The 24972-nt window shown below is 58.2% G+C and overlaps 1 protein-coding gene and 1 pseudogene across 4 annotated transcripts; one reads left to right on the forward strand and one right to left on the reverse strand.

The window, feature by feature from the left end:
• The first annotated feature begins 453 nt into the window (after positions 1-453).
• TEAD3 (TEA domain transcription factor 3) lies at positions 454-22950 on the forward strand. Of its 4 annotated transcripts, XM_059938848.1 has the most exons (16): positions 521-594; positions 777-900; positions 10127-10143; positions 10322-10580; positions 12633-12697; positions 16677-16739; positions 16947-17009; positions 17826-17837; positions 18695-18832; positions 18941-18990; positions 19577-19638; positions 20281-20414; positions 20564-20737; positions 20923-21063; positions 21140-21292; positions 21491-22950. In XM_059938848.1, exons 4-16 carry the CDS (start codon positions 10574-10576, stop codon positions 21602-21604), a joined length of 1176 nt encoding a protein of 391 aa, XP_059794831.1. In that variant the 5' UTR covers positions 521-594; positions 777-900; positions 10127-10143; positions 10322-10573; the 3' UTR covers positions 21605-22950. The 4 variants fall into 4 exon arrangements, with proteins under 4 accessions (XP_059794829.1, XP_059794831.1, XP_059794828.1 ...); XM_059938846.1 differs by lacking the exon at positions 10127-10143 and having other exon boundaries at positions 454-594; XM_059938845.1 differs by lacking the exons at positions 521-594; positions 10127-10143 and having other exon boundaries at positions 683-900.
• Positions 16048-16310, reverse strand: LOC132374747 (ATP synthase subunit f, mitochondrial-like; annotated as a pseudogene).
• Positions 22951-24972: the final 2022 nt, after the last annotated feature.

The raw sequence follows: 24972 nt of genomic DNA on the forward strand, positions 1-24972 counted from the left end.
CCTCCACCCCGCTCAGGCCCCGGGCGCTCCCGCGTCCCCTCCCACGCGCCCATCGTGGGTCCTACCGAAACTCGGCTGGCTCGCGGTGTCGAGACGCCCCCCGCGGGGGCCCCGGGGAGCCGGGCCGAGAGGGAGGGCCCCGGAGGTCCGGGAAGAGGGGGAAAGGGAGAAATTCGAGAAACAAGCCTCTCGGGGAGAACCAGACAAACCGGGTTCGGGCAGGGCGGGCGCAGCCTCCAGGGCGGGGCCGGGTCTGGGGCCCGAGGAGTAAGGGGGCGGGCCCTCGGTCGGGAGAGGGCGCTCCGCCTCGGCCGCTCGGGACTCGGGTAGGGGGTAGGGAGACCCGAAGACCGTGCGCCCCGGCTCCGCCGGGCTCCTAGTGACGCGGCACCCGGGCCCCTGCACCGACGGGAGTCCTGCCCCCGAGGTGGGAGCTCCGCCCTCGGCCCCGCCCAGGCCGGAGCCCCAGATTCCGGCGGGGGACTGGGGAGGTAGGGTAGGGCAAGGGAGGTTGAGAGCGCCGCTCCGGCGGGCGAGGAACGGGGCGCCGGGAGCGGAGAGGCCGGGGACCGCCTGGGGTCCCGAAGCGTCAGGGTGGGTAGCCCAAGCGCGGTCGGGGGCGGCCCCGCGCGGCCCCGCCCCTCCAGGCCGGTGCCCGCCCCCCTGCGCGCCCCGCCCCCTCCTTCCCCGCAGCCCCCACCCCCAGTCCCGGCTCCTCAACACAAACTTTCCGTCCCGCTCGCTCCCTCCTCCGCGCCCGGCGCCTCCCGCTCCAGCCCGGCTCATTCCGCACATTCCGGTCAGCCCCCTCCCCACGACCCCCCTTCCCCGGCCCCCCTCTTCGCTCCCTCGGGCCCGGCGGAGCCGCCCGGCCGGAGCGCCCCCGCGAGATCGGACCAGGTAAGCCGGGCGGACGCCGGGAGGAGGCCCTGCTGGGAGAGGTGGTTTGGTTGGTTGGTTCTGGGTTGGGGGGGCACTCGAGGGGGGCTGGTTCCCAGAGCTATTGTCCAGCCTGAGCCGGAGCCCCGGATCTGGGTGCCGGGAAGTTTAGAGGAAAGGGGGGGAAGCCCTCCGGGAAGCCCCGCCCACCTCTCCCACCCCACCCCCATCCCCCCCACCCCCCCGCGACCCGGACGAGTTGTTCGGGGGAGGTCGGGGAGCCGGGAGCTTGGCCCCGGTGCCATCGCCTGGCCCAACGTCCGCCTTTGGGGTGTCGAGGTCGGGGTCTGGGGGCCCGCACGGTCTGGGGGGCCTGCCACCGGGGAGCTCCCAGTCCCGGGCCCCGCCGCCCTTTGGACTCCCAGCTCGCGCTCTCTCGGAGCCCGCTGGGCCCCAGCTCCACGCAGGCCTCGGGCCCGGCCTCCCGGCGCCTAGGCCGGCTCCTGCGCGCGGTGCCCGCAGCCGCGCCGGGTCGTGGAGGGTGTCTGGCAGCAAAGCTGCGCGCCCTGGGCGTGTGCCCCCTGAGGGGCAGGGGCTTAAGTTCCCTCCAGTTCTGCCGCCTGCGTCGGGGTGGAGTTTTCGGAGTTCCAGCCCTGAGCTCTGTGAGCCTGGCTCTAAAGGGGGCTGGATTTGGGGCCTTCTCTTCGCCACGCTTCCTCAGAGCCCTAGTTTAGACTTCAGAGGGTTTGAAGACCGCTTGTCTCCTCTAACCCTAACCCCCCAACACTACCCCCACCATTGTCTGTCGTGCCCTTTACTCCTGCCTGGGGAAGGAAGGCCGGGAGTGCCTGTCCGCGTCTGGTTTCCAGCTTAGCCAGGCCGCACGGCAGTGTCATGGAGACCCCACTGTGTCACCTTTCCAGGAGAGGGGCCCTGATCCAGGGCTGAGAGATTCTTTCTGAACAAGGGGGAATGAGGCGCTGGGGTAGGGCTTCTCAGGGGGCACCTCCTTCTGTGTCTTTACTCGCTCCAGGTAGAGGCAGAACCAGGTCAGGCCTGGACTTGTAGCCCAGGAGAGCAGGGGGTGGGGATGGGGGCTGGACACAGTTCAGAGGGGCTGGTGCGAGCCCACGGCGCCTCTGTATATCCGGCCTCCTGCAGCTGATTCTGTGTCCAACTGTTCCACCCCAGTGCTGGGGGCCAGGGCGCCTCCTTGGCCAGAATGCTGGGGGCAGCCTGGGGCAAGGAGGGAAATCTAAAGTTGCCAGAAGTTAGAGATTTGGGGGAATTAGGTATTCCTCCCTTCCAGATTCTTGTAGCTCCTTTTCCAAGACCTCCCCCCAGCGGTGCCACCACAGGACGTGGTTCTGTGGTCTTTCTGGATCCCTAAGAGATAAACAGATGTATTTTCTAGGACTAGGCTATATGGTGACAGTGACTTCAGGGGCCCTGGATGCCCCCTCCTCAGAGAGAGGCTGGGATCCAATGGGAGTCTCAACCTTGTGGGCCTTCCCCCACCACCATCCCCCCAGGGAGGGAACAATAATTAATGCTAATTAGCGCATTTGGGCAAGGGAATGGCTGAGTAGGATGGTCGGTGATTGGCAGGACAGAGGTGTGTGTGTGTGTGTGTGTGTGTGTGTGTGTGTGTCCTGGGCCCTGCTCCCACCCTCACCCTCAGGTTTGCAGACCTTGGTACATTCTGACAGTTGGGTAAATATTAAAACAAAAAGGAGACCTCTCAAACAGAGGAGGTCAAGAAATTAAGAGATGTGGCCCCAGCTGGGCCTTTAACCAGTTGTGTCATCCTGGTGGGCCTCAGTTTCCCTGTTTGGAATCCATGACTTCTCAGGTCCCTTTTCTCTGAGCTTCTCTCGGAGTCTCTGTCTCCTAATCAATCGGCCTTCCCTCTCTTCCCATCATGGAACCTGAACCTGGTGGGGCCTGGAGAGGTGAGTAGGTGACCCAGTGGTCTAAGAAGAAGGCGAGGGCTAACCAGGGGGTGACTGAGGGCAGCTAAGCCAGGTGAGAGTGGCTGCAAAGGTTACAGGCAGCAGGTATCAGGGGACAGGGAGGCCGGTGGAGTCCGGGGAACTGCCCTGGGAGGTGGCAGTGGGGTCTGTCAAGGCTGGGCAGGGTAAATGGTGTTCAGAGGCCGCCTGGATGGCCGACCCCTCTCCCGGATGCCTCTAGGGGCTCAGGGTGGAAGTTGGAAGGGAGTGAAAGCTCCCAGTCCTGTCCACCTCCTCACTCAGGAAGGGAGAGGAGCCTAGGGGCCGGCTGACAGGGAGGACAGTGGGGGAGGGAGCTGGTGGTGCCAGGCCCCAGGGAGCCAGGGAGCCAAGAGGGCTCCCAATGCTGCAGCTTTCTGTGGAGGTGGCCAGGAGGTCGTAGTCTCTGCTTCCCACGTGGGCGCTGCAGGAGCTGTGGGGTCCGAGGGGTGGCCTTGAGGGTCCAGGTCTCCATGGCCCTCTGGGGCCACCCTGGGGCCATGGCAGGAGCTTCTCTGCTCAGAGCTGGGGTGGAGGCCAGCAGGTCACACTCGGCCCGGTCCCCGTGGCCTCGCCCTGCCCTCCCCTCCCCCCTGGTGTGCCAGCCTAGGGTGGTCTGCAGGAGAGGCCCTGCCCCTCCAGGGAGGACTGTGGAGGGGAGAGGGCTCTGCCTGTCCGCTCAGGGTCCCACAGGGGACTGGGGGCAGGAGCCAGAGAATTCTGTTGCTCTGCGAATCCCCAAAGCCTCGGCCCCTGAGGTTTCCTAGAGTGCTGATTGCTTCCTGTACACCCTGCCAGGCCCGACAGGACAGGAAGTGATAGAGGGAAACGAGAGTGCCACTGTGTGTGCCGCTGGATGTGTGTGAGAGAGAGAGAAGCCGAGTGGGACACTCTGTATGGGTGACGCTTGGGGGGTGGATGCAGGTGGGGGGAACTGGGTAAAACCCGTTTGTGTGTGTGACTGCATGTGAGAGCAACTGTATGCAACATTGTGACTTTGTAACATTCACGTGTGAGAGAAGCTATGATATTCTCAGTGTGTGACTGACACTGCAGGTACATGAGGGAAACTATGAATGATGTTCTTAGTGTGTGACTGACGCTGCGTGTGTGTGTGTGTGTGTGTGTGTGTATGTGTGTGTGTGTGAGGCTGTATGGCGGACCTATGTGTGTGAGGGGCCATCACATGGGGTACGTTTATGAAAGACACCGTCTGCTTGACCAGCGGTGTGAGCTCACACTCGTGTCTGGATGGGATTCCGATGCTCCAGGTGTGTGAGGGACATTGAGATTGTGTGATGCCGTGTGTGTCAGAAGCAGAATGAATGACACTCTGTGTGACGTATGTTGCTGTGGCATGCCTATGTATGGCGCAGTGTGAACAGCAAATGAGATGACCTTGGGTTTGTAGAAACTGATGGTCTGTGTGTGACTATGTATGACACCACGTATGAGAAAAGTTGTCACAACATGGTGTACATGTGTGTGTAAGGGGGAAACCGTTGTGACACGGCGGACTATATCCAGTGCAGCAGGCGTGTGCTGAGAAGCTGTGGCAACAGCTGAGTGTGAAATCAGGCGTGTGGGTGAGACTGAGCACGAGAAAGAAACTCCGCACATGGAGGGACGGTGCTATTTGTGGGGTGTGACTGAGACCGACTCTGTGGGTGGTCACATCTGAGATGGTTTGCGACTGTGGGGCAGTGGAGGTGACATCCTTCAGGACTGTGGCATATATGGTGTGGTTTGCCATGTATGATGAATTTGGGGGACTGTGACCCCAATGCATGTGGTGTCTACGTGGAGGACCACAGAAAGAAAACTGTTGAAAACAAAGAAAGAATGGGACTTCCCTGGTGGTCCAGCAGTTAAGACTCCGCACTTCCAGTGCAGGGGGCACGGGTTCGATCCCTGGTCGGGGAACTAAGATCCCACGTGCCGTCAGCATGGCCAAAAAAAATACAAGGAAAAAAAAAAAACAAAGAAAGAATGTACTTAATGCCGCTGAAGTGTGCACTTAAAAACGATTAAAATGGTACATTTTTGATTACGTATATTTTATCACAATAAAAAAAGTTAAGAAAAAGAAATAAGGGAGATGCAGGTAACAGTGAATGTGCAGGACAGTGGCTGTGAAAAGGAGTGTGTGCGTTTGATAGAGAGGAGGCGCCCACGGAAAGCCTGTGTGTTTATAGACGACATTGACATTGTGACCTTCCTGAGGGGGCAACTGACTGAGGGACCAGTGGCAGCTCAGTGGGTGATCCAGAGTCCAAGGGGCCCTCTGACATGTTCACTGAGAACTGTGAAACCCAGTTTCACCCCTTGGCTGCATCCCCGCCCCCTCCAGCTTGGATCCCTGGCCTTCCTGGAGTGGGATGAGATGAGGAGACAGGACAGTCTCAGAGTGGGGGTGAAGGGAGGTGTGGGAAGTGGGCCCCTTCTCCCTGCAGGAGGTTTGAGGGCTCTGAGTCTCTTCCCTCCCTCCCTCCCTCCCTCCTACACTGCTGGAAGCAGGGGTGACAGTGAGGATGAGCCTTGGAGAGGGAAGCCTGGGGGGCTACCCTGCCCCATCTGCTCCCCGAGGAGCCCGCGCCCTAGGAGAGGGGGTGGGTGGGTGCAGAGACTGGATTCCCAAATTGGAAGCACATTAATAAGCTGGGGAGGGGTGGGGAGCCCCCCTTCACCTCCCTCCTAGTGGGCTCTGCAAATTGCTTCCTCCTGTAAAAATCTCAACCCTGCTCCAGGGAGGAGGGTACTCCATCTCCAGCCTGGCAGGGTGTGGTCACTTGGCAGGGTCCCTCAGGGGTCCTTGGCCTGCAGGTGTGGGAGGCAGTCACCATCCCCATCCCGCCTGCCCTGCTCTCCCATCCCAACCAGAGCACGGCCAGTTCTAGGGTGGGAGCCTCTGGCAGCTGGAGAACAGCTGGCCCGCTGTGGGGGTGGGTGGGGAGGAAGGAGGGAAAAGCAGAGGGGGCGGGGAGGCTCCCTTAGCCCTCATCTACGCCTGCCCCATCCTCGCCCCCCTGGCTGGTCAGCCCAGCCCAGGTTTGGGGGCAGGGCATTCAGGATGAAACTGCTGATTTCACTAATCTTCCCACACTTTGAGTGATGTTCTCACTCAAAGTGAGAGCACTTCGAGGGCTGAAGTCCTGCAAGAGTGGACAGCTGCTGCCTGCTAGACCCAGCACAGTCACCGGGCTCAGTCCGACCTCTCCGCGGGGCTGGTGCCGGGGGAGGAGTGCGGGGTGCAGACACCTGCCTGGACTTGCCTTTTCTGTATCCCCCACCAGGCAGAAGCTCTGGGGGAGCCCAGGTTTCAAGCCCGTCCCTCCCCCTGCTTGAAAGGCCGTAGAGGGCTGGGTGGTCTGGAGGCTGCGGGGCCCTGGGGGTGAGGGCCTAGGGCCTCTGCAGCAGCCCCTGCGCTGGCCTCCACCCCTGGAGCTGTCCAGCCAGTTATTCCAGCAGGTCTGGCCCCAGGGTGGGGAGTGGGCAGCAAGGTGCCCCTTATCTCCCTCAGGGCCCTGAAGCCTGCTCACCCAGCCTCCTATCTCCTACCCGGCCACCACCCAGAGGCACCTTCTGACCTCAGAAGGCCCTGGGAGAGGGGAAGCGGGTGTGTGCTGGTCAGATTGAGGGTAAAGTTAGAGTGAGAACACAGGAGGTCCTTGGGCTGTGCAATACCAGGGAGATGGGAGGTCCTCCGAGAGGAGGGCTGGAGAGCAGATGGGCCGGGAGTGGGGACGTCCTGGATGCGGCCCTGTTGTGGTTGACCCCAGCCCTCAGCCCCCAGCAGTGGCTCCCCTGGTCACTCCTTCCCCCTAGGTCTGCCCCAGCCTCTGGGTCTTTCTGTCCGTGGCTCCCTCTCTCTCTCTCTCTCTTTCTTTTTCTCTCTCACCACCATCTGGTTTTCCCCTCCCTCACTGCCTGACTGTATCTGAGTTTAGTGATTTACCCCCTTCATTTGTGTGTCTCCATCTCCTCCATCTTGGTCTCTGTCTTTCTGTCTCTGTTGGTCATAGTCACTCTCTCCCTCACTCTCTCCCCACTCCCCCCAATGTCTGTGGATCTCACTCTCTCCAGCACTCTACCTGTTCTGTATGTCTGTCTCTCTCTGGATCTCTGTCTCTGTCTCTCCCTCTGGGTCTCACTCCAAGATCCCCTCTCTGGGTCTCTGTTTTTGTCTCTCACTCTGTGACTGTCCTGTCTCTTTTGTCTGTTTTCTTGTCTGTCTGTCTCCTGCTCTCTTCACCCACCCCCAGACTCGCCCACACCGTGTCCCCCTTCCCCTCCTGTCTATCCCAAGCTCCACCCTCTTTGCCCCTCACTTGGGTCTTTCTCCCCCTTCTCCCATCCCTACTGGTGGTGCAGCCCAGCAACGCAGAGGTTCTAGACACCTGGGCCAGCGTCAACGAGCAGATGGGGGGCTGCCACCCCTGTCAACCCCTCTCTGTAAAGGGCAGATAAGACCCGACGCTGGGCTGGGGCTGCCTTCCCCTGGGGCCTGCCCTCTGACCCCAGGCAGCCCCCTCCACCACGCCTGAGTCCCGCATTGGCCTCAGTCCAGCCCTGCAGCGGGCTGAGGAACCCATAGCCTCCTCCCTGCCCCCCGCCTGAGTCCCAGTGGTTTGGTGTCTAAGGAGAGGAGGGTGGCCCACTCTCATCTCTGTCCTCATCCCACAGCAGTAACTCTGGGAAGGCCAGAGCAGCCAGTGCAGACTCCTTGCACTGACTGACCTGCTGCTGAGTGATGTGGTAGGACAGAGACCCCAGTTCAGCCCCCAGCGGGGCTCAGCTGCCCGCCTGCCATTGCCCACAGGTGTGCCTCGGTCTGGGGGTACAAATATTCTTATTGGGGTGTCCGCTCGCGCACCCACGCAGCGTACTGCACACACGTGCTCCCGTGCATGGCTGTGCAGGGTGGGGGTCACCTGCGGGCCCCTGTGTGGGTGCCTCTCCCCGCAGGGGCGGTCCTGGAAAGTGAGTCTTGCATGTGCCTGTGAGCCAGCGGAAGGGACGGTGGTCCTGCTTCTCTCCTTGACTTGTCCTTGTGGCCGCCCCCTGGGCTCCCCTCCCCCTCACCAGCTGCCAGCAGTCCCAGCCAGGGGCCGCCGCCCCGCCCCCCCAGTCTGTCCCAGCTCCCAAGCACTGCTGTGTTCGCCATATTTGGCCACAGTGCTCCTGCGGGGGGCGGGGCGGGGCTGACATCACCCCGAGAAGGGGGGGCCACTCCCTGGATGAGGGGAGGCGGGCACAGACTTGGGGGAGGCAAGAAAGTTGCTTTGAAAAGTATGGGGCTGCCAGGGCCCCCCATGCGCCGGGCCCCTGCTGCTCTGAGGGAGGCCTCAGGAAAAGATCTGGGGGGAAATGGGTTGAGGACTCTGTTGGGAGGGGTCTTAGCTCATTGTAGTCCCTCTTCTGCCTCCCCTCTAACGCCCGCCTGTGGCACTGTCAGACTTGGGGCATGGGGGTGGGGCGGTGGCTTGCCTCCCAGCTAGCTCAGTATAGGCGCCGCTGTGTCCCCCGGCATCCCACCCCTCCCCCCGACTCTTATTACAAGAACTTGCCCTCAAGGGGTTGAGGAGGGGATGGGGATGAGGATACAGCTTGCCGGGGTGAGTAGAGGGGTGTGGCCCCTCTGACCCGTCAGGAGCATGGCTTCCTCTCTCCCTGGCTGCCCGCTGGTGTGGTGGTCTTGGAGGCCTCACAAGGAAGGGTTACAGTGGTCTGGGGGTCCTTGAAGTTGCTCCAGCCACCTGTGCTGAGGGGGACCCTGTGGTCTGGACCCCACTGGGCATTCTCAGGTGGTTGCCCTGACAGCTGGGCCTCCTTTCCCTCTGCAGATGGTGGGGCTTCTTACCTTGGTTAAGAGACTGAAGCTAGATTGCCTGTGTTCAGAACCCAGCTTTAGCACTTACTAGCTGTGTGTCCTTGGGCAAATTGCTTAACCTCTCTGTTCTTTGGTTTCCTCATCTGTAAAGTATAAGTAATAATAGTATCTACCTCATAGGTGATTGTGAGGATTAAATGAGTCAATGTGTGTAAAGTCCCAGACTAGTGCCTGCCATATGCAGGTGCTGTCATTCGTAGTAAAGTTAAATGTAAACTCTATATCCATCTGACATTCAGGCCCCCAGGCCCTCCCCATCCCATGCCACTAGCAACTACCTTCAAGCCTTCCAAAGCGAAGAGGTGGCCCCCACAGGGAAAATCCCCACCCATTTGGCAAGACCTGGATTCTTGCTTGAGGGGAAAGAAGTCTCTTCCCCAGCTTCTGATGGGGTCTCCCACTCTCCACCCTGCTCCCCCCTTTCCCTACAGCCCTGAGCAAAGTCCTGGGGTCTAGCCATCTGGGGCTCTGGGGCTCCCAGGACCCTGATACACATTGGACATGTGGTTCTGAGGCTGAAGGGGGCCGGGGGGTGAGCCTTAGGGCTGTGTGTGTTGGGGGACTGTCTGGGTGTGATCTACTTTAATAACCCAGCCTGGCCTGTGCAGGGAACTCAGAGTTTACAGAGCCCTGGCCCATCCACGATGTGGGCCAGGGCAGGGGCCAGTGTGTGGGTGGTTTATGGGCTGCTGTGGGGCCGGGAGGTGCAGGAACAGGAAGTGGGATGGAGGAGTGGGTGGGGTTGAGCAAGGCTGTCGGCCAGGCACCTTCTCAGCTGCTCCCTTACCAGCCAGTGTCGCTCCCGTCTCATGATTCCTGGGGCAGTTCCTGCCCTGAGTTTAGGTTCCTTGGCAGGGTTCTCATGAGTTATCTTTTGAGGAAGGCAAAACTGTACCCTTCCTGGGTCTGGGACCCTCCTCAGGCCACAGCGGGTCCTTGGCAGGATTGCACTGATGCTGGGGGGAGAATGAGGGGTGGGGTGGGGTCCCTGGTTGGGGATCCTGATGACAAGGAGGAAGAGATGGCAGAGCGAGAGCCAAGGAGCCCCTCTGAGAGCCGCAGAAGCACTGGGCCCTGCCCCTCGTGGTCCTCCTCTCCGCCCATCATGGTGCCTTTGGCAGCTGCATGGCCTTGTGAGCCTGTTTTCCTCATCTGAATAATGGGCATCACTCCTTGCCCTCCCTGCCTTAGTTTTGAGGATTGAATGAATATGAAAGTACTTTTTCCCCACAAAAGTACTGTGTAGGTATAAGGCATTGTTATTGTTGCTATTGATCAGCACCAGGCATCGTGGTTGGCACTTTGTCTGATCTCATTTCATTTTAACCCTCACAACCTCAAAGGAGACCTTTCCTTCGTTTTACAGGACTGAGGCTCAGAGAGGTGAAGTAACTCATCCAAGGTCACACAGCACTGACTAAATATAACCTCTGGTCGCCTCCACCCCACCCTGGAGTACCTGCCCCGGGGGTGGAGATTGCTGTGGTCTGGGAGGACCCTGCCCTAACCCCTCTGTGGTCTGGGAGGACCCTGCCCTAACCCCTCTGCGTCTGCCCCCCAGGCTCAGGCTGCCCAGTGGGCTCAGGCCCAGAGCCCAGAGCCCAGAGCAACCAGCACAATAGCGTCCAACAGCTGGAATGCCAGCAGCAGCCCCGGGGAGGCCCGGGAGGATGGGCCCGAGGGCCTGGACAAGGGGCTGGACAACGATGCGGAGGGTGTGTGGAGCCCGGACATCGAGCAGAGCTTCCAGGAGGCCCTGGCCATCTACCCACCCTGCGGCCGTCGCAAGATCATCCTGTCGGATGAGGGCAAGATGTACGGTGCGTGTGGGGAGGCACAGGGACCCTGGACTGGACTTGGGGAGGCGGTCCAGCCCTCCTCACCCCTCCCCCTGCTCTCTGCCCCCTCACCCAACCGGTTTGGCGAAGTCCTGGAGGCCGCCAGCCCTGAGGGCGGGCGGGTCTGGGCGTGCAAGCCTGTGTGTCTGGATCCTCCTCATAAACAGGCCAGGCTTGCCCCCTCCACCAGAGCGCAGCCCACACGCGACACCACCCCCGCCCCCGACCCCACCCCCGACTGCCCCTCCTCTCCTCGCCCCGGCCAGCCTGGAGGTTTCGGGGTGACTCAGTGGGCCCGGGAAACTGGGTCAATCCGGTGTGTTCCAGGCTGGGCCCAGGAGAGGGTCCCTCTCCTGGGAGGACGTGGGGGAGCCTGAGGGGTGAGACCTGGGGTGGGATCCCAGCAGAGAGCAGTGTTTCCCACTGGCGAGTTCCCTCCAGAGAACGGGGGTCGTGGAGAGGGGCCTGCAGAGTGGTGGGAGGCCCACACTGTGACAGGGCTTGCGTGGGGAAGGGCACTGGAGAGACAAGGGGACTCCCTCACTCCTCACACCCCCTCCCAAGTCTGCTGCTCTCCTGGCCCCTCTCTTTGCCACCTTGCCCACCTCCCACCTCCAGAAGGGAGCATCCACCCTGGTCCATCCCTGAGAGGGCTCTCCCAGGGCTGCATTTTGGGGATAACTCAACCCTTTGGGGCCTGACTCCTTGCCAGCTCCCTCCAACCCGCCCCGACAGCCTATGGCTGGGTGAGGCAGGCCCTCAGCCTGCCCCCTCCCAGTGTCCAGCACCGTGGCGGGTGCAGGAGGGAGACAGCTGGGCTGCCCCGTGTCCCCTGCCCCACCGCCGTGCCACGCCCACCCCCAGCCCCAGAGCCCCACTCACGGGGCAGGCAGATGTTCCAGGGCGCCTTCCATAGGGCGGGAGCCGCCTGCCCCCACTGCTCCCTCCCAGATGGCTGGGGCAGCCCCACAGGGTATTTTTAGACAGGGCGGAGGGAGTGGGGTGGAGAGGGGCAGGCAGGAAGGGAGGAGCAGTGGGGCCAGTTCTGTCATGGAAGAGGAATTTGGAGAATGCGGTCCTTCTGGGGAGGCTATGGGGTTGGGGGGCAGGGGGCCTGAATTTGGGGGTAAGAAGTATACACGCTGAGGATGCTGACACATGCTTCACCGTGCGTCCCAAGCACCCCCCTTTACAGGGCCATGGCCCCTGGATGCCGGCCAGCCTCTGGGCCCCCAGAGGGTCCCTGGTGCTGAGCAGAGCCCACACCCCAAGTCTGACGGGCTGCACTGGGAGGGACAGACACTAGTAACCAGTGACATGGGGGTGACAGGTTCAAGGACACGGTGACATGCTCAGTGACACATCTTGACCCAGGCTGTCAGTGTAGGAGATGTGTTGGAGACCATCTGGTCCTTCCTGCCCGTTTCACCAGAGAAGGGCAGGGACTTGTCCAGGGTCTCCCGGTGGCAAGGACAGCTAGGACAGGAACCCAGGCCAGAGTTCTTACAGACGCACAGAGGGACGCGTGCCCAGACATCTCCCTCTCTCTCTCTCTCTCTCTCTCTCTCTCTCTGTCACACACACACACACACACACACACGCGCGCGCGCGTGCGAGCCCTTACCCTCGGAGGTTTGGAGCTGGTGACAGCACGGAGAGGAAGGAAGCACTGCCGGGGGCTGGGATGAGGGGCCCAGCTGTCCTGCAGCCCTTCGGCCACACCTGCCCCTGTCTGTCTCGCAGGGAAACCTGTCAGGCCGCCTGACATTGTTCCACCTCCTGCTCTGCTGCCCCTCCCCCAACAGCAGCCCCCCAGATCCTGGAGGCAGTGGGGGGAGCTCTGGGTCTTCCCCACCATCCTTCACCCACCCCGCTTGTGCCCCTTAGGTGGGGTGGAGCGAAGAGAGTGGGGAGAGAAAACAAGAGCAGCGTGTGCGGGAGGGGCCTGGTGTATTTCCAGCTGGTGGGGGGGGTCTCCAGCCACCAGGGGTCCCCTTTGACCACTCCCCATTTTTTCCTGTCACCCCAATCTAGGCCGAAATGAGTTGATCGCACGGTATATTAAATTGAGGACGGGAAAGACTCGGACAAGAAAACAGGTAAAAGATGATTTACGCTGCGGCCCCTCTGCCCACACACACTCTCTCCCCTGCCTCTGTCAGCCCCTTCCAGGCCGAGCTATCCCATTGCCCTGCCCACCTCCTCAGAGCCACCCCCTCGCCCAGCGCACTTCCCTAGTTCCCTGACCGGGGATCGAACCCATGCCACCTGCATTGGGAGTGAGGAGTCTTAACCACTGCACCGCCAGGGAAGTCCCCACTGTCCTTTCTGACCCCCCTCCCAGACCTTTCATCCAGCGACCACAGATGCGCCCCAGTGGGCAACTGTGGCAGCTGCATGTCACTGCCCTGAGTGGCTCACTGACCAGTCAGGGAGACAGACAGTTGGACAGGTGAGGGCAGAGCAGGGCAGCATGGCTGAGATCAGAGCATGTACTGTCAGACAAGCATTGAACCCAGACCAGGGAGGGGAAGGGAGGAGGGAGGGCTAGGAAGGCTTCCTGGAGGAGATGACACTCAAGATGTATTTTTAAGAAGGAAGAGGATTTAGCCAGGCAGGAAAAAGGAAGAGGATTCTTCCAGGCTGAGGAAGTTGACTATACAAATAGTAATTGTAAGTCCATTCAGAGCTGACTTTGTATTAATTTATTTAGTCCTCATAGCAACCTTATGAAGTAGGTACAGTAATTATCTCCATTTTACAGGTGAGAAAACCGAGGCACAGGGAAGTTAAGTAACTTCCTAAGGTCACTCCGCGGGTAGGTGGTGGATCCAGGATTCAACCCACTGGGCAGGAAAGAGCCTTCCGTTAGCAGTGTGGTGTGTGGAGGGAGGGGTGGGAGAAGCTGAGGGCTGTGAGAGATTGAGCTGGAGGCCGGAGGGACAGGTTTCCCTGGGGGCAGCTGGGGGCCATGGAAGGGAATAGATCAGGGAGTGGCACGTGGCAGCTGTCAAGGCATCTTGTCTCTGGAACACCCGAGGCAGTGGATAGAGAGGACCAGGCCAAGGCAGGGACCTAGGTCAGCAGCGGTGGCCTGGGCAGCGGCAATGGTGAGAGTAGTGGTGGTAGGGACGGAAGAAACTGGTGATTTGGGAGACGACTGGGTGGCGGGAGAGAGGCAGGCTCTAGGCAGGGACCTGGAGAACCGAGGCCAGCTCTGGCCCTCAGCCCCCCAAACCTCCCTCTCTGGATGGGGTTTGGGCCTTACACCCACCCCCGAGATCCTCACTGTCTCAAAGGAAGGTTCTGGGTCCACCCACCCAGTGCGGAAGTAGAAACGCTCCCTCATTGTTCAGGCCTTTATTAACCACTCTCCCTGGGCCAGCTCATGTTGTACAGCATTTATTCACTTAGCAAATCATTGAGCTACTACTATGTTCTCGGCACTAGGGATCCGGCGAGGAACTGGACAGACAAGGGCCCAGTTCCCTGGAGCCTGGGGCCACAGGAGGAATACTGCCTGATCAGCCCCCGGGTTCAAATACCTTGCTCCTATACCTGCGGGGAGGGGATGCCTCATCTCCAGCCTCTGTTCCTCAACCATTCAATAGCCGATATGTAGAACAGAGTGTATTTGTATAAGAATGTGCCGCTGCTGTTGCTATTATTATTACTGTAGTTATAAACAGAAAGCCATCCCAGGCACAGGAGGAGGGCACTGTCCCAGCGTGTCCTGCTTCACCCAAAAGACATGTTCGTAGGAATCTGTTTGTCAGAGCTGGAAGGGGCCCAGGGATCTTTAAGCGAGGCCCAGGGAGGGTAGCAGAGCCTCTTAATTCTGGGTCTAGCATCATACCTGCTCCTGGCCAGGTATCCCGAGAAGGCTTGGCTGTACGTTAACATTTTACAAACGAGCTGTCGGCAAGCTCAGGATTTTAAAAACCTCTGGCCTTTGTCATTTTGCAAGGGTGGCACTCCTCTAACTTTATTCTGTAGTAGAACTCTGATGTCTAATATCTCCTTAAAGGGGGTTCCTTCCTATGGTTGTGAGAACAAGGCATGTCTTTATGTGTCGCAGAGAGCAACCCGCTGACATGCAAGGTTTTTTGGTTGTTTTCATTTTACTCTCTGTTGAAAAAAAATGCAGTTTTCATTTTTTTTTTACAGCTACGTACAGCAGTTAGTAGCAAGTACAATGCCTCCCTATTGAAAACACAGCTAAATATTACATTAAGATTAAGTCCCATGTGACTTTCAGCTGTCACAGAGTTGACCATTTGGAGACAGTCTTCTGGGCTAAGGGTATATTGGTGGTGGCCAAGTGGGCTGTGGAGTCAGGCCACCTGGGTTCATCTGTGTGACCTTGGATAAGTTGCTTAACCTCTCTGTGCTTTGGTTTCATCATCTGTAAACTGGGAATAATATTAGTACCGACTTCTTAGCATTGCTGTAAAGGTCAGAGGAGTTGGTACATGTAAAGTGCTGGGAACAATAGTAGCTGTGCTCGGTAAACGTCAGTTATTGTCATGACGTGAAGTGATCGGGAATCTTGCCAGACATAGGTCTGAATCCTAGGCACCATGAGATGGCATGAGAAGCACCCGCCTAGGTTCTAACCAAGTAGCAGGGGGCTGCCTAGCATCGTGTACATAGTAACTTTTAGTCCATGATTAAAAAGAAAAGAAACTGTTTCTTTATGGAGATAAAAACAACTTGCAAAGAAAGCCAACAGCAATTGCTGATAATGAAAGTGTGAAGCAGCTTAGAGGATCCACCTGTTCCCTCGTGCTTGTTTCATGGGGAAAACAGTGACACTTAGGTTCTCTGAGGCTGTGGGCCAGATCCTTGACAAAGCCAAGGTCTGTTGTGCAAGCCCAGGGCGCACACATCCAGACCGTGACTAGCTCGGGTTTGCCAGGAGAGGGAGGCTTCAGGGAGGAGGAGCTGGAGAAGAAATGCAGTTAAAAGCACATACTGTGTACATAGAGATAGTGTACACTGCCATGTATTAGTCCGAGGAGAAGGAATGTGTACTGGGGGAGGAAGCTGCGTGAACAAAGCAGGAGTCAGACCAGGCCAGGTTTCATAGGCCAGCAAGCTGGTGGGTTTCTCGGGAGGACTTAGGCAGTGGTACAGGGGAGACCTTTTGTAAAGGATTTTGGGCTTGATGTATAATCTGGTGGCCAGCAGGAGCATTATGGCCGTGGCTAGCCTCTGTGATGCCAATTAGAAAAAAAAGTGTCTCCTCTGAGGATACCAGTGAGAAAAAGTCACCCCTTTTTGGAAGAATACAAAGATGCTCTTCCTCTGTTTTTTACCAGTCATCTTTTATTGGATGTTAATTCTCAATTAGGATATGAAAGGATTCAGGGCTGCTGGGCAAAGGTCAGGAATGCAGAGTGTGCCCTTCACACTGAATGCAGAGTGTGCCCTTCACACCGGGACCTCTTCAGTGGTACTTGCGTGGCCGCTTGTGTTTGAACTCCTTGTAAGAACAGCGGTAGTTGAAAAGCATGTAAGCTGCCAGCACCATAGAAAGCCCAGCGAAGCTCCCTTTCTTTACACTGACATACTGTAATACTGGTAGTAACCTCTTTGAAATGCTCCAGCAATGCCTTTAGGGGTGAGATCCTGCATCAGTATCCAGCTTGGCAGCTCCCCTATTTTGACATCCAGGAGCTTCTCTTCCTTCAGTGGTATGACTGATGCCATCTTGGATTCCTGGGTCTCTCTTCCTCCACTTTAGATGCAGCCGTGCACCAGGGCACATAGCTTGGCCAGCAGAGCTTGGGCTGGATTTTAGCCCTCACTGGGCCAGGTGCTCTTATGCAGTGAACAATCTGTACAACTGTACATGGTGGTCCTGAAAGCCACGGTAGGCTCTTGATCAAGACAGGGCCAAAAGAGAGCAGAACTGGCAGGGCCAAGGTGTGTCTGCCCACAGGGGCCCCACGGTTGCCCCTCTTACATTTGGTCCCAGAGATGAGGGCTGGGATGCTCCTTGCCCGTGGCTACCCTGTGCTATGCCTCCTCACTGTCTGTGTTTTCCTCTCTGGCTGGGCGCGGGGCGGCCCCTAGGTGTCCAGCCATATACAGGTTCTAGCTCGGAAGAAGGTGCGGGAGTACCAGGTTGGCATCAAGGTACGTTGGGCGCCTGACTGGGGCCTCCAGCCCTTCCTCGGCCTCTCACTCACGGCGCCTCTACCACTTTCTCTGCACAGCTCAGGCCTCTGCCTTGGCTGGCTCTCTGGCCCCACTGTGCCTCTTTTCTGGCTGAAACTCTGTTCTTGCCTCTCCTGTTCTTTCCGTTCTTTTTCTCTTTCTCTCTCTCTCTCTCTCTCTCTACAGGTCTCTAGCCACTTGCAGGTTCTAGCCAGGCGGAAATCTCGGGAGATTCAGTCCAAGCTGAAGGTATGGGGTCCCCTGCCACTTGGCCTGGCCCTGCCCAGGCCTGATGCTGCTCTCTGACCCCAGCCTGGGACAGGGAGGAGCTCCCTGAGGAGCTATGGGGGGCAGCAGGGGGGTCTCAGAAAGACAAGCAGCAGAAGAAGCCCATTTGCCACTTCAGGCTACACAGGGCCAGAGCCCCTGGAGAGTAAGCAGGAACCCAAGGGGACAGTCAGCCCTACAGCGAGGGAGAGGAAGACCACCTGGGGGCCACTAAGGCCCACCTCTCTTCTTCTCCATTTTCCTTTTCTCCTTCCTCCTAACTGCTGCTTGCTAATTGCATGGGGACTCCAGGTGGGCAGGGAGGAGACACTGGTGGGGACTGGCGGGCATGGCCATTCCTTGTCTTGGACGCTCAATCCTGGCTGCTCTGTGGCTGAGGATCTCAGAGCCTTGGGTTCATGGCCCCGGCCCAGGTCAAGGCCCCTGTAGGCTGCATCTTCTTCTCCCTGCCCACAACTGCCCAGCAGACTGGGCCTCCCGCCCCAGTCCCCACACCTATAGCACAGTACACGTGGACAGACCCAAGGGGCCCCAGCTTGGTCCACCATCTAGATCTCCAGCCCCTCCGCCCTCATCCTACCCTTTCCAGGGCACGCACTCCCTCTAGGTGGCAGTGGGGCTGGGGGAGGGCCCACAGCTACCTCTGAGCTTCCCTGCACTCCTCAGGAACTGAGAGCCAGGTGGGCATTGAGAGGAGGATGGTGAAATGACATGTCCCCCCACCCCATCTGGCCCTCCTCTGTGTCTCTTCTAATCCATTCTCCTTCTCTTCCACAGGCCATGAACCTGGTAAGTAGCACTGCCCCTCCCCAGGGGGTGGGGGGCAATGGAGGGGAGAGCACCTAATATAGGATTTTCAAATTATGGATTGTGAAATCAATGTAATAGGCTTGCAAACAGAATTTTTAAAAAAATGCATTATAGGGACTTCCCTCATGGTCCAGTGGTAAAGAATCTGCCTTACAATGCAGGGGACATGGGTTCGATCCATGGTCAGGGAACTAAGATCCCACATGCCACGGGGCAAATAAGCCCACGCGCCACAACTACTGAGCTCGCACGCCTCAACTAGAGAGCCCGCGTGCCACAAATTACAGAGCCCGCGCGCTCTGGAGCCCCTGCACCACAACTAAAGAAGAGAAAACCCGCGCGCCACAACTAGAGAGAAGCCTGTGTGCCGCAACTAAAGACCTGACGCGGCCAAAAATAAATAAATAATAAATCTTTTAAGAAATGGATTATAGTGGTTCTCAAACTTTCACATGCATGAGAATCACCTGGAGGGCTTACGAAGCCAGATGTCTCGGCCTCACCCTCAGAGTTTCAGATTCAGTAGGTCTGGGCTAGGGCCTGAGAATTTGATTTCTAACAAGCTTCCAGGTGATGCTGGTGCTGCTGGTCCGTGGACCATACTTTGAGAACCACTGATGCAATAGAAAATATGAGAGTGCGTGACACACAAAATAAGCAAAATAAGGAGAACTGTTTTGGCTTATACTGGGTTATGGAGTAAAACAATTTCTTATTGTGGATTGTGATCAGAGGGGTGATGTACACAGGAGACGGCCTGGGGGGAGGCCCCTGAGGCAAGCCCCTGTCTTGTCTCTGGCCTGGCCTGGGGCTCACAAGGCTCCTCCCCTCCTCAGGACCAGGTCTCCAAGGACAAAGCCCTCCAGAGCATGGCGTCCATGTCCTCTGCCCAGATTGTCTCAGCCAGCGTCCTACAGAACAAGTTCAGCCCACCCTCCCCTCTGCCCCAGGCCGTCTTCTCCACTTCCTCTCGGGTACAGGGGCCCTGGGAAGTGGGACTGGGGTGAGGGAGTGCCTTTAGGGTGGGCCGGGGTGGGGGTCCTGGATACTGAGAGGCCCTGGGCTTCTTCCCATCTCTGCAGTTCTGGAGCAGCCCCCCTCTCCTGGGACAGCAGCCTGGACCCTCTCAGGAGTGAGTATGGTGGCACTTCCTTCCCACACCCTCTTCTTTCCCCTGGCAGCCACGCTGGACTTCCCCTCCCATCTGGGTTCCAGCAGCAGCTGAGCAAAGTCTTCGTTCAAAAATAGAGGGTTGGAGAGTGCCAGTTAAGAGAGCTAATGCATCTGTCTGTTCATTCATGTGTTTGTTCATTCATCAACCACTTGTCATCCATCTTACAATTATTTTTCACTCAGTTAATCTCTGAGTCAGTCTTTCATTCAACAAGTCAGGTAGTCAAGTATTCTTAGCTCCTTCAACCCTTAGATGACTTTCTTCCTAAGGCACGCCCTCAGTTTAATGAACAGCTCTGCAGGGTGGGTTTGAAATGCTGCATTAAATGTGCACATCAGTTGTGAGATGCAGCCAGACTTCATAAAGTTAAAACGTGAAGAAAACAAAAAGCTTGTGAGTTAGCTGGTCAGCATGCATTTCTGGGCCTCCACAGGAAGGCTTGGTGGCTTCCTATGTGGGGTCCCAGATGAGACCCACGTGACTGGGCCAGGCGGAAGGTGGGGAAGGGGGTGACCCTCTAACCAGCCCATGCTCCTGTCTGCAGCATCAAGCCCTTTGCACAGCCAGCCTACCCTGTCCAGCCACCCCTGCCACCGACGCTCAGCAGTAAGTTCCCTGCACAAGGTAGCCACCACCTCTCCCTCCCTCAGCAGCTGCACCTCCGCTCAGAAGAGCTGGGGCCAGACTCGTGTGTGTGCACATGTGCGTGTGCGCGTGTGTGTGTGAGTGCGTGTGTGCGCGCGCGGGCTGGGAGGGAGGAGTGGCTGGCATCTGTAGGGGATTGGGACAGGCCAGGAATAGCCCCCTTACCTTTCACAATGTTGCTTCCAGAACTCTGCTACAAGTACACACCACTAAAGGTGTTAAATTGATATGTGTATGTATATATAATTCCTTCAAGGGAAGTACACCAAAATCTTCAGAATTTTACTTTCGCTAGGCGTTAAGATTCTGGGTAATTTTTATTTTTACGTTTTTCACTTGTCTATATTTTCTGTTTGGACACACAGTAATAGTGACATGAGGGAAAATCCACTGATGTACACTATTAGGGCCACCGTACACGGTGCTGCAGGCTGTGCACTGCACAAGGACACCTGGCAGGGGAGTCAAAATCCAGGCCGTGTTCCCGTCCAAAAGGGGCACCATTCTCCAGCTCGCACACAGGCTCTGTGCGGGGGTGGGGGGCGGCTCTGTGTGTAGCCGCACACCCGCCCGTGCAGACGAGGGTCCGTCTCCTCCTCCCAGGTTATGAGCCCCTGGCCCCGCTCCCCTCAGCTGCTGCCTCTGTGCCCGTGTGGCAGGACCGCACCATCGCCTCCTCCCGGCTGCGGCTCCTTGAATATTCCGCCTTCATGGAGGTGCAGCGCGACCCTGACACGGTAACGTAGGGGGTGGGGCAGGGGCTGTGCGGTCCAGGGTCACGGGGTTGGGAGGCCATAGGCCAGGTCTGTTCCCTTGCAGCCCCCCGCTCCCCCTGGGCCTGCACACTCTCGAGCTCTCCTGACCCTGTACTGGGCCCTCCCCACAGTACAGCAAACACCTGTTTGTGCACATCGGCCAGACGAACCCCGCCTTCTCAGACCCGCCCCTGGAGGCGGTGGATGTGCGTCAGATCTACGACAAGTTTCCCGAGAAGAAGGGTGGCCTGAAGGAGCTCTATGAGAAGGGGCCCCCTAACGCCTTCTTCCTCGTCAAGTTCTGGGTGAGCTGCCCTGGTCCCTCTATGCTCCCAAGGGTCCCCCCACATGTGCGGTGCACCCAGGCCTACCCTACCGACCCCCTCTCCCCGGGCCTGTGGGCACTGTGCGGGCTATGCCCCCAGCCCCAGGGCGGGACGCCTCCCTGGGCCTCGCGCAGCACCTTAGGCCGCCCCGCCCCCTCCTCCAGGCCGACCTCAACAGCACCATCCAGGAGGGCCCGGGCGCTTTCTATGGGGTCAGCTCCCAGTACAGCTCGGCCGACAGCATGACTATCAGCGTCTCCACCAAGGTGTGCTCCTTTGGCAAGCAGGTGGTGGAGAAGGTGGAGGTGAGTGGGGGCCCGGGGGGCGGGGCGGGGGCGGGGGGCGGGCCAGCCGAGCGACGCCTGACCCCAGCTTCCGCAGACCGAGTACGCCAGGCTGGAGAATGGGCGCTTCGTGTACCGCATCCACCGCTCACCCATGTGCGAGTACATGATCAACTTCATCCACAAGCTCAAGCACCTGCCCGAAAAGTATATGATGAACAGCGTCCTGGAGAACTTCACCATCCTGCAGGTGTGGAGGTGGCGGGGGGGAGAGGGCGGCATGGGGGTCATGGGAGCACCCCAGGCACAGGGGCCTCGAAGCAGGGGTGGCCAGACCCATTCCTCAGAGGAGGAGACCGAGCCCCAGAAAGGAGAAGGCTCTGCTCAGCCCGCACGCCCCATGGCCCTGTGCCGCCTGACCTCCCGCATCTTCCTACCCGGCCCCCAGGTGGTCACGAGCCGGGACTCCCAGGAGACCTTGCTCGTCATTGCTTTCGTCTTTGAAGTCTCCACCAGCGAGCACGGGGCCCAGCACCACGTCTACAAACTTGTCAAAGACTAGGGTGCCCTCCGCCCCCACCACCACAATCCAGGACGAGCGTCTTCTCCACACACCTGCCTGGCACCCCTAGGGGTCCAGGACTGAGGACTCATCCACCCGCCAGGCCTCAGGCCCAGGACCCAGGAGGCCTCCCCATCTACCCTGCACACACACTCCCTGCCACTGTTCTGCGCTTTAACTGAGGGAGAAGAGAGGAGGGCTCAGCGGCGGTGACGCGGACCACCGTACCCAGCTCTGCCCAGCCTCGAAAGACTGGGAGGACACCTTCGAGCTCAGGCACGCGTGGCCGCTGGCCCCTCGGGACTGTCACGGGCGGGTGAGGGCAGAATGGAGACCAAGGGAACCGGAGTGCGGAGGCCCCAGAAGGGGAGTGTCGAGTTGGGGTCAAGTTGAGAAGAAGAGAGAGGAGCCCACACTTTCTGTGCGCCTGCTGTGTGTCAGGCCTCGTGCAGGCCCCCAAGTGCCTTGTGCCATCCTCAGACCCTGCAGGGCAAGCGTGGGACTCGGTATCTCAGTGGAGGGACCTGTGGGAGGGGTGGGCGGAGTTGGAGTCCTCGCCCGGCGCTGCCTGTCTCCTAGAGCCCAGGTTTATGCTACCTCCCTGGAGTGGGGGCAGGTCTGCACTGAGAGGCCAGCTGGCTGGATTGGGGGCCCGAACAGACCACCTCCTTCCAGAGCACGGGGGGCTCCTGTGCGGCCCTCAGAGCTGCCTGACCCGGGTCCGGTCCCGAGCCATCCAGCAGCCTCCCGATGGGCGAAGGCTTCCAGGGGCAGGCCCGGGCCCGAAGCAGGCTGGAGGGTCAGGTGGAAGGACGGAGTCCCAGCCCCTGGGCAGGCCACTGGCCCAGGGACAAGGGGTAGCGGAAGAGTTTGGCATTTTCTCTTGCCTAAGACTTGCGTCTGGTGGTGAACCCTTGGGGGGCACCTGTCCCTTCTGTCTTCCCCACGTCAGTCTCTCTGGCCTGGAGCAGCTCCCCACACCCAGTCCTGGGACTGAAGGTTGACCCTTCCCGGGCAGCCCCTTGTCAACACCCAGGCTCCTCTGCCCCCAGCCCCGTCCTCCCGCTGCCTGTGGGTATTTATGAGTTTCGTATGAAGTACTGTGCCCCTTCCTCCCCGCGCCCGGCCGCCCCTGAGCTTCCTGAAGGTCCTCACAGTTTGCATATCGCTCAGGCCACCTCCAAACCCAACCTAGGTTTTATAATGTATATTATATATTTGTTGTGTATTTTTTAAATCCAGCTGTGATGGGTTATATCATAAATGTGGCGCAAGGCTGGCGCAGGGGCCCTCAAGGCCCAGCTCCTGCTTAAAAAAAAAAATTAAAGTTATTTGTTTGTGGGTTAGTCGTGTGACCAGTTGTGTGCCAGACCTCTGGGTTTGGACAGCTTCGGGCGGGCACTCCTCGTGGGTCAGGTCCTGGTGTGTCACCCCACCCCACCCCGTCTCTGCTGGGGGGGCCCCAAGCGCTACCCCCACTCAAAATAGACAGGATTTGGGAATTCCCTGGTGGTCCAGTGGTTAGGACTCCGCGCTTTCACTGCCGAGGGCCCGGGTTGGATCCCTGGTTGGGGAACTAAGATCCCGTAAGCCGAGCAGCACGGCCAAAAAAAAGAAAAAGAAAATAGGATTCAAGGGTCTTGTGAAAGCTTTGCCAACTCCAACCTTTCTCCCACCCCTCCTGCCGTGAATTGAGCACTGAAGTGTGGCCAGCACTGGCCTGAGCCTTATGTTGCCTTGTCTCTTTAAGTGAAGTGACTTGCCCCAGGTGACTTCAATACTGAGATGGGCCCCCTGTTAAATCCCCACAGTCCACAGTGGCTACTACTGGTTCTCACCGCCCCATCCTCACTCCACACATGAGGAAAGAGCCTCAAGGAGGTGAGTGCTCCCAAAGTGGATGGCTGCTAGCGGGGGCAGGGCGGGGCGGGGCAGGGGACGGGGGAAGCTGGACCCCAACCTGCCCCTGTCTGCCTGGGAAAACCTCTCCCCTCTGAGCTGTCCTGTGCTCACTCGGCCGGGACCACAGAGTAGAGAGTGGGGGACAGTGTCCTCAGTGGACATGGGTTGTTTATCAGAAATTCAAATTTAACTGGGCATCCTGTATTTTCATTTGCTGAATCTGGCAACCCTACTCTAGAATCTTGTCTTCTAGATCATTCTGGTCCAACCTCCAATTTTGCAGATGGGAAAACAGAAGAGGTTAAATGCTCTTCTCACTCAGCTGTCAGTGGTAACACCAGGATTTGAACCTGGTCTTCTGACTTTAAGCTCAGGCACTTGGTATACTATTAAATAATCAGGCGGCCTTTTGTCTTGGTCCACTGCATTGGAGGGACCCAAGACTGTTGCTTGCAGGATGGGGAGCGTGCCTGGAGCCCCAACCAGGTGGGAGGGGTCTTGGAGATAGAAATGGTTTATGAAAGACCCACCATGTGCTAGGCCTAGGGCTGGATGCAAAATCCAGTCTCTACTAATAGGTGATTGTTTCTGTTGGGTGCTTGAATCATCATCACGTGGGTTGCCTTCATGCTCCTGGAGTAAACAGCCTCCAGGTGATTTCTATTAGAATAATGTAGGTCTCAGGCAGAAATATCAAGAAGTGAAATATGGCTGGCCTCCTCACTTGCCACCCCCCACCCCCATATACGAATGTAACAGATACAGGGGCACAGGGGCGGGTGATAACTACATAGTTTTGAGGTCTCAAAATAGGGAAGGAACCAGGATAAGAAGGTGGGTCCTGTGAGCCCAAAGCTCAGGGCTCTCTCCTGGAAGTGGCTCTCCTTGACCAGGGTTCTGTGGAAAGCTGTAAGAAAAGGCCAAGAAAGCAGGGGCCCAAAGAAGAGGCCAGTAGTTAGTTCTCTTTCCTGCCCCTCTTGTTTCTGATGTCCCTAGGGAAGATGGAGGCGGGCCATCATTTTGCCAATTCCACGGTCAAAGCCTGAGCAGTCCTGGGGTTTCATGGGGGCTCCTTATTTCCTTCTAGTACAAATGCTGGAGAACTGGGGCTTCCCAGATATCTGAACCCTGAATTCTAACTCAGATGCACACTAAGCTTTAGTCTAAAGTCTAAAATCATCTTAGAGGCTGAGGTTTAAGATAGCTCAACCCTCATTTACAATCGAATCAGTCTGCCACCACACGTGTTCTCCGTTGTTTGCTTTGCTTTCCCATTCTGCCTCCTGCTTTTTCCTTTTGTCTCTATCATGGCCACGGGCCTCTGGAGCGCAGGCACCACGGCTCTAAACAGCTTCTGGGCAGGCCAGCAGAAGGTAGTGAGTCATATTGGTTTAATAGAGTTGTTAGTTTTTAAGTACTCCTACCCCAATACATAAGGCATAGATTTATAAAGTGGAGTGGGTTTA

This window comes from Balaenoptera ricei, chromosome 11 (assembly GCF_028023285.1).
Source record: "Balaenoptera ricei isolate mBalRic1 chromosome 11, mBalRic1.hap2, whole genome shotgun sequence".
Taxonomy (NCBI): domain Eukaryota; kingdom Metazoa; phylum Chordata; class Mammalia; order Artiodactyla; family Balaenopteridae; genus Balaenoptera; species Balaenoptera ricei.

Coding starts and splice junctions, on each gene's coding strand:
- TEAD3 (XM_059938846.1), top strand. Junction 18,991..19,576: donor CAGCCTGGACCCTCTCAGGA/GTGAGTATGGTG, acceptor TCCTGTCTGCAG/CATCAAGCCCTTTGCACAGC. Junction 20,738..20,922: donor TCTTCCTCGTCAAGTTCTGG/GTGAGCTGCCCT, acceptor CCCCTCCTCCAG/GCCGACCTCAACAGCACCAT.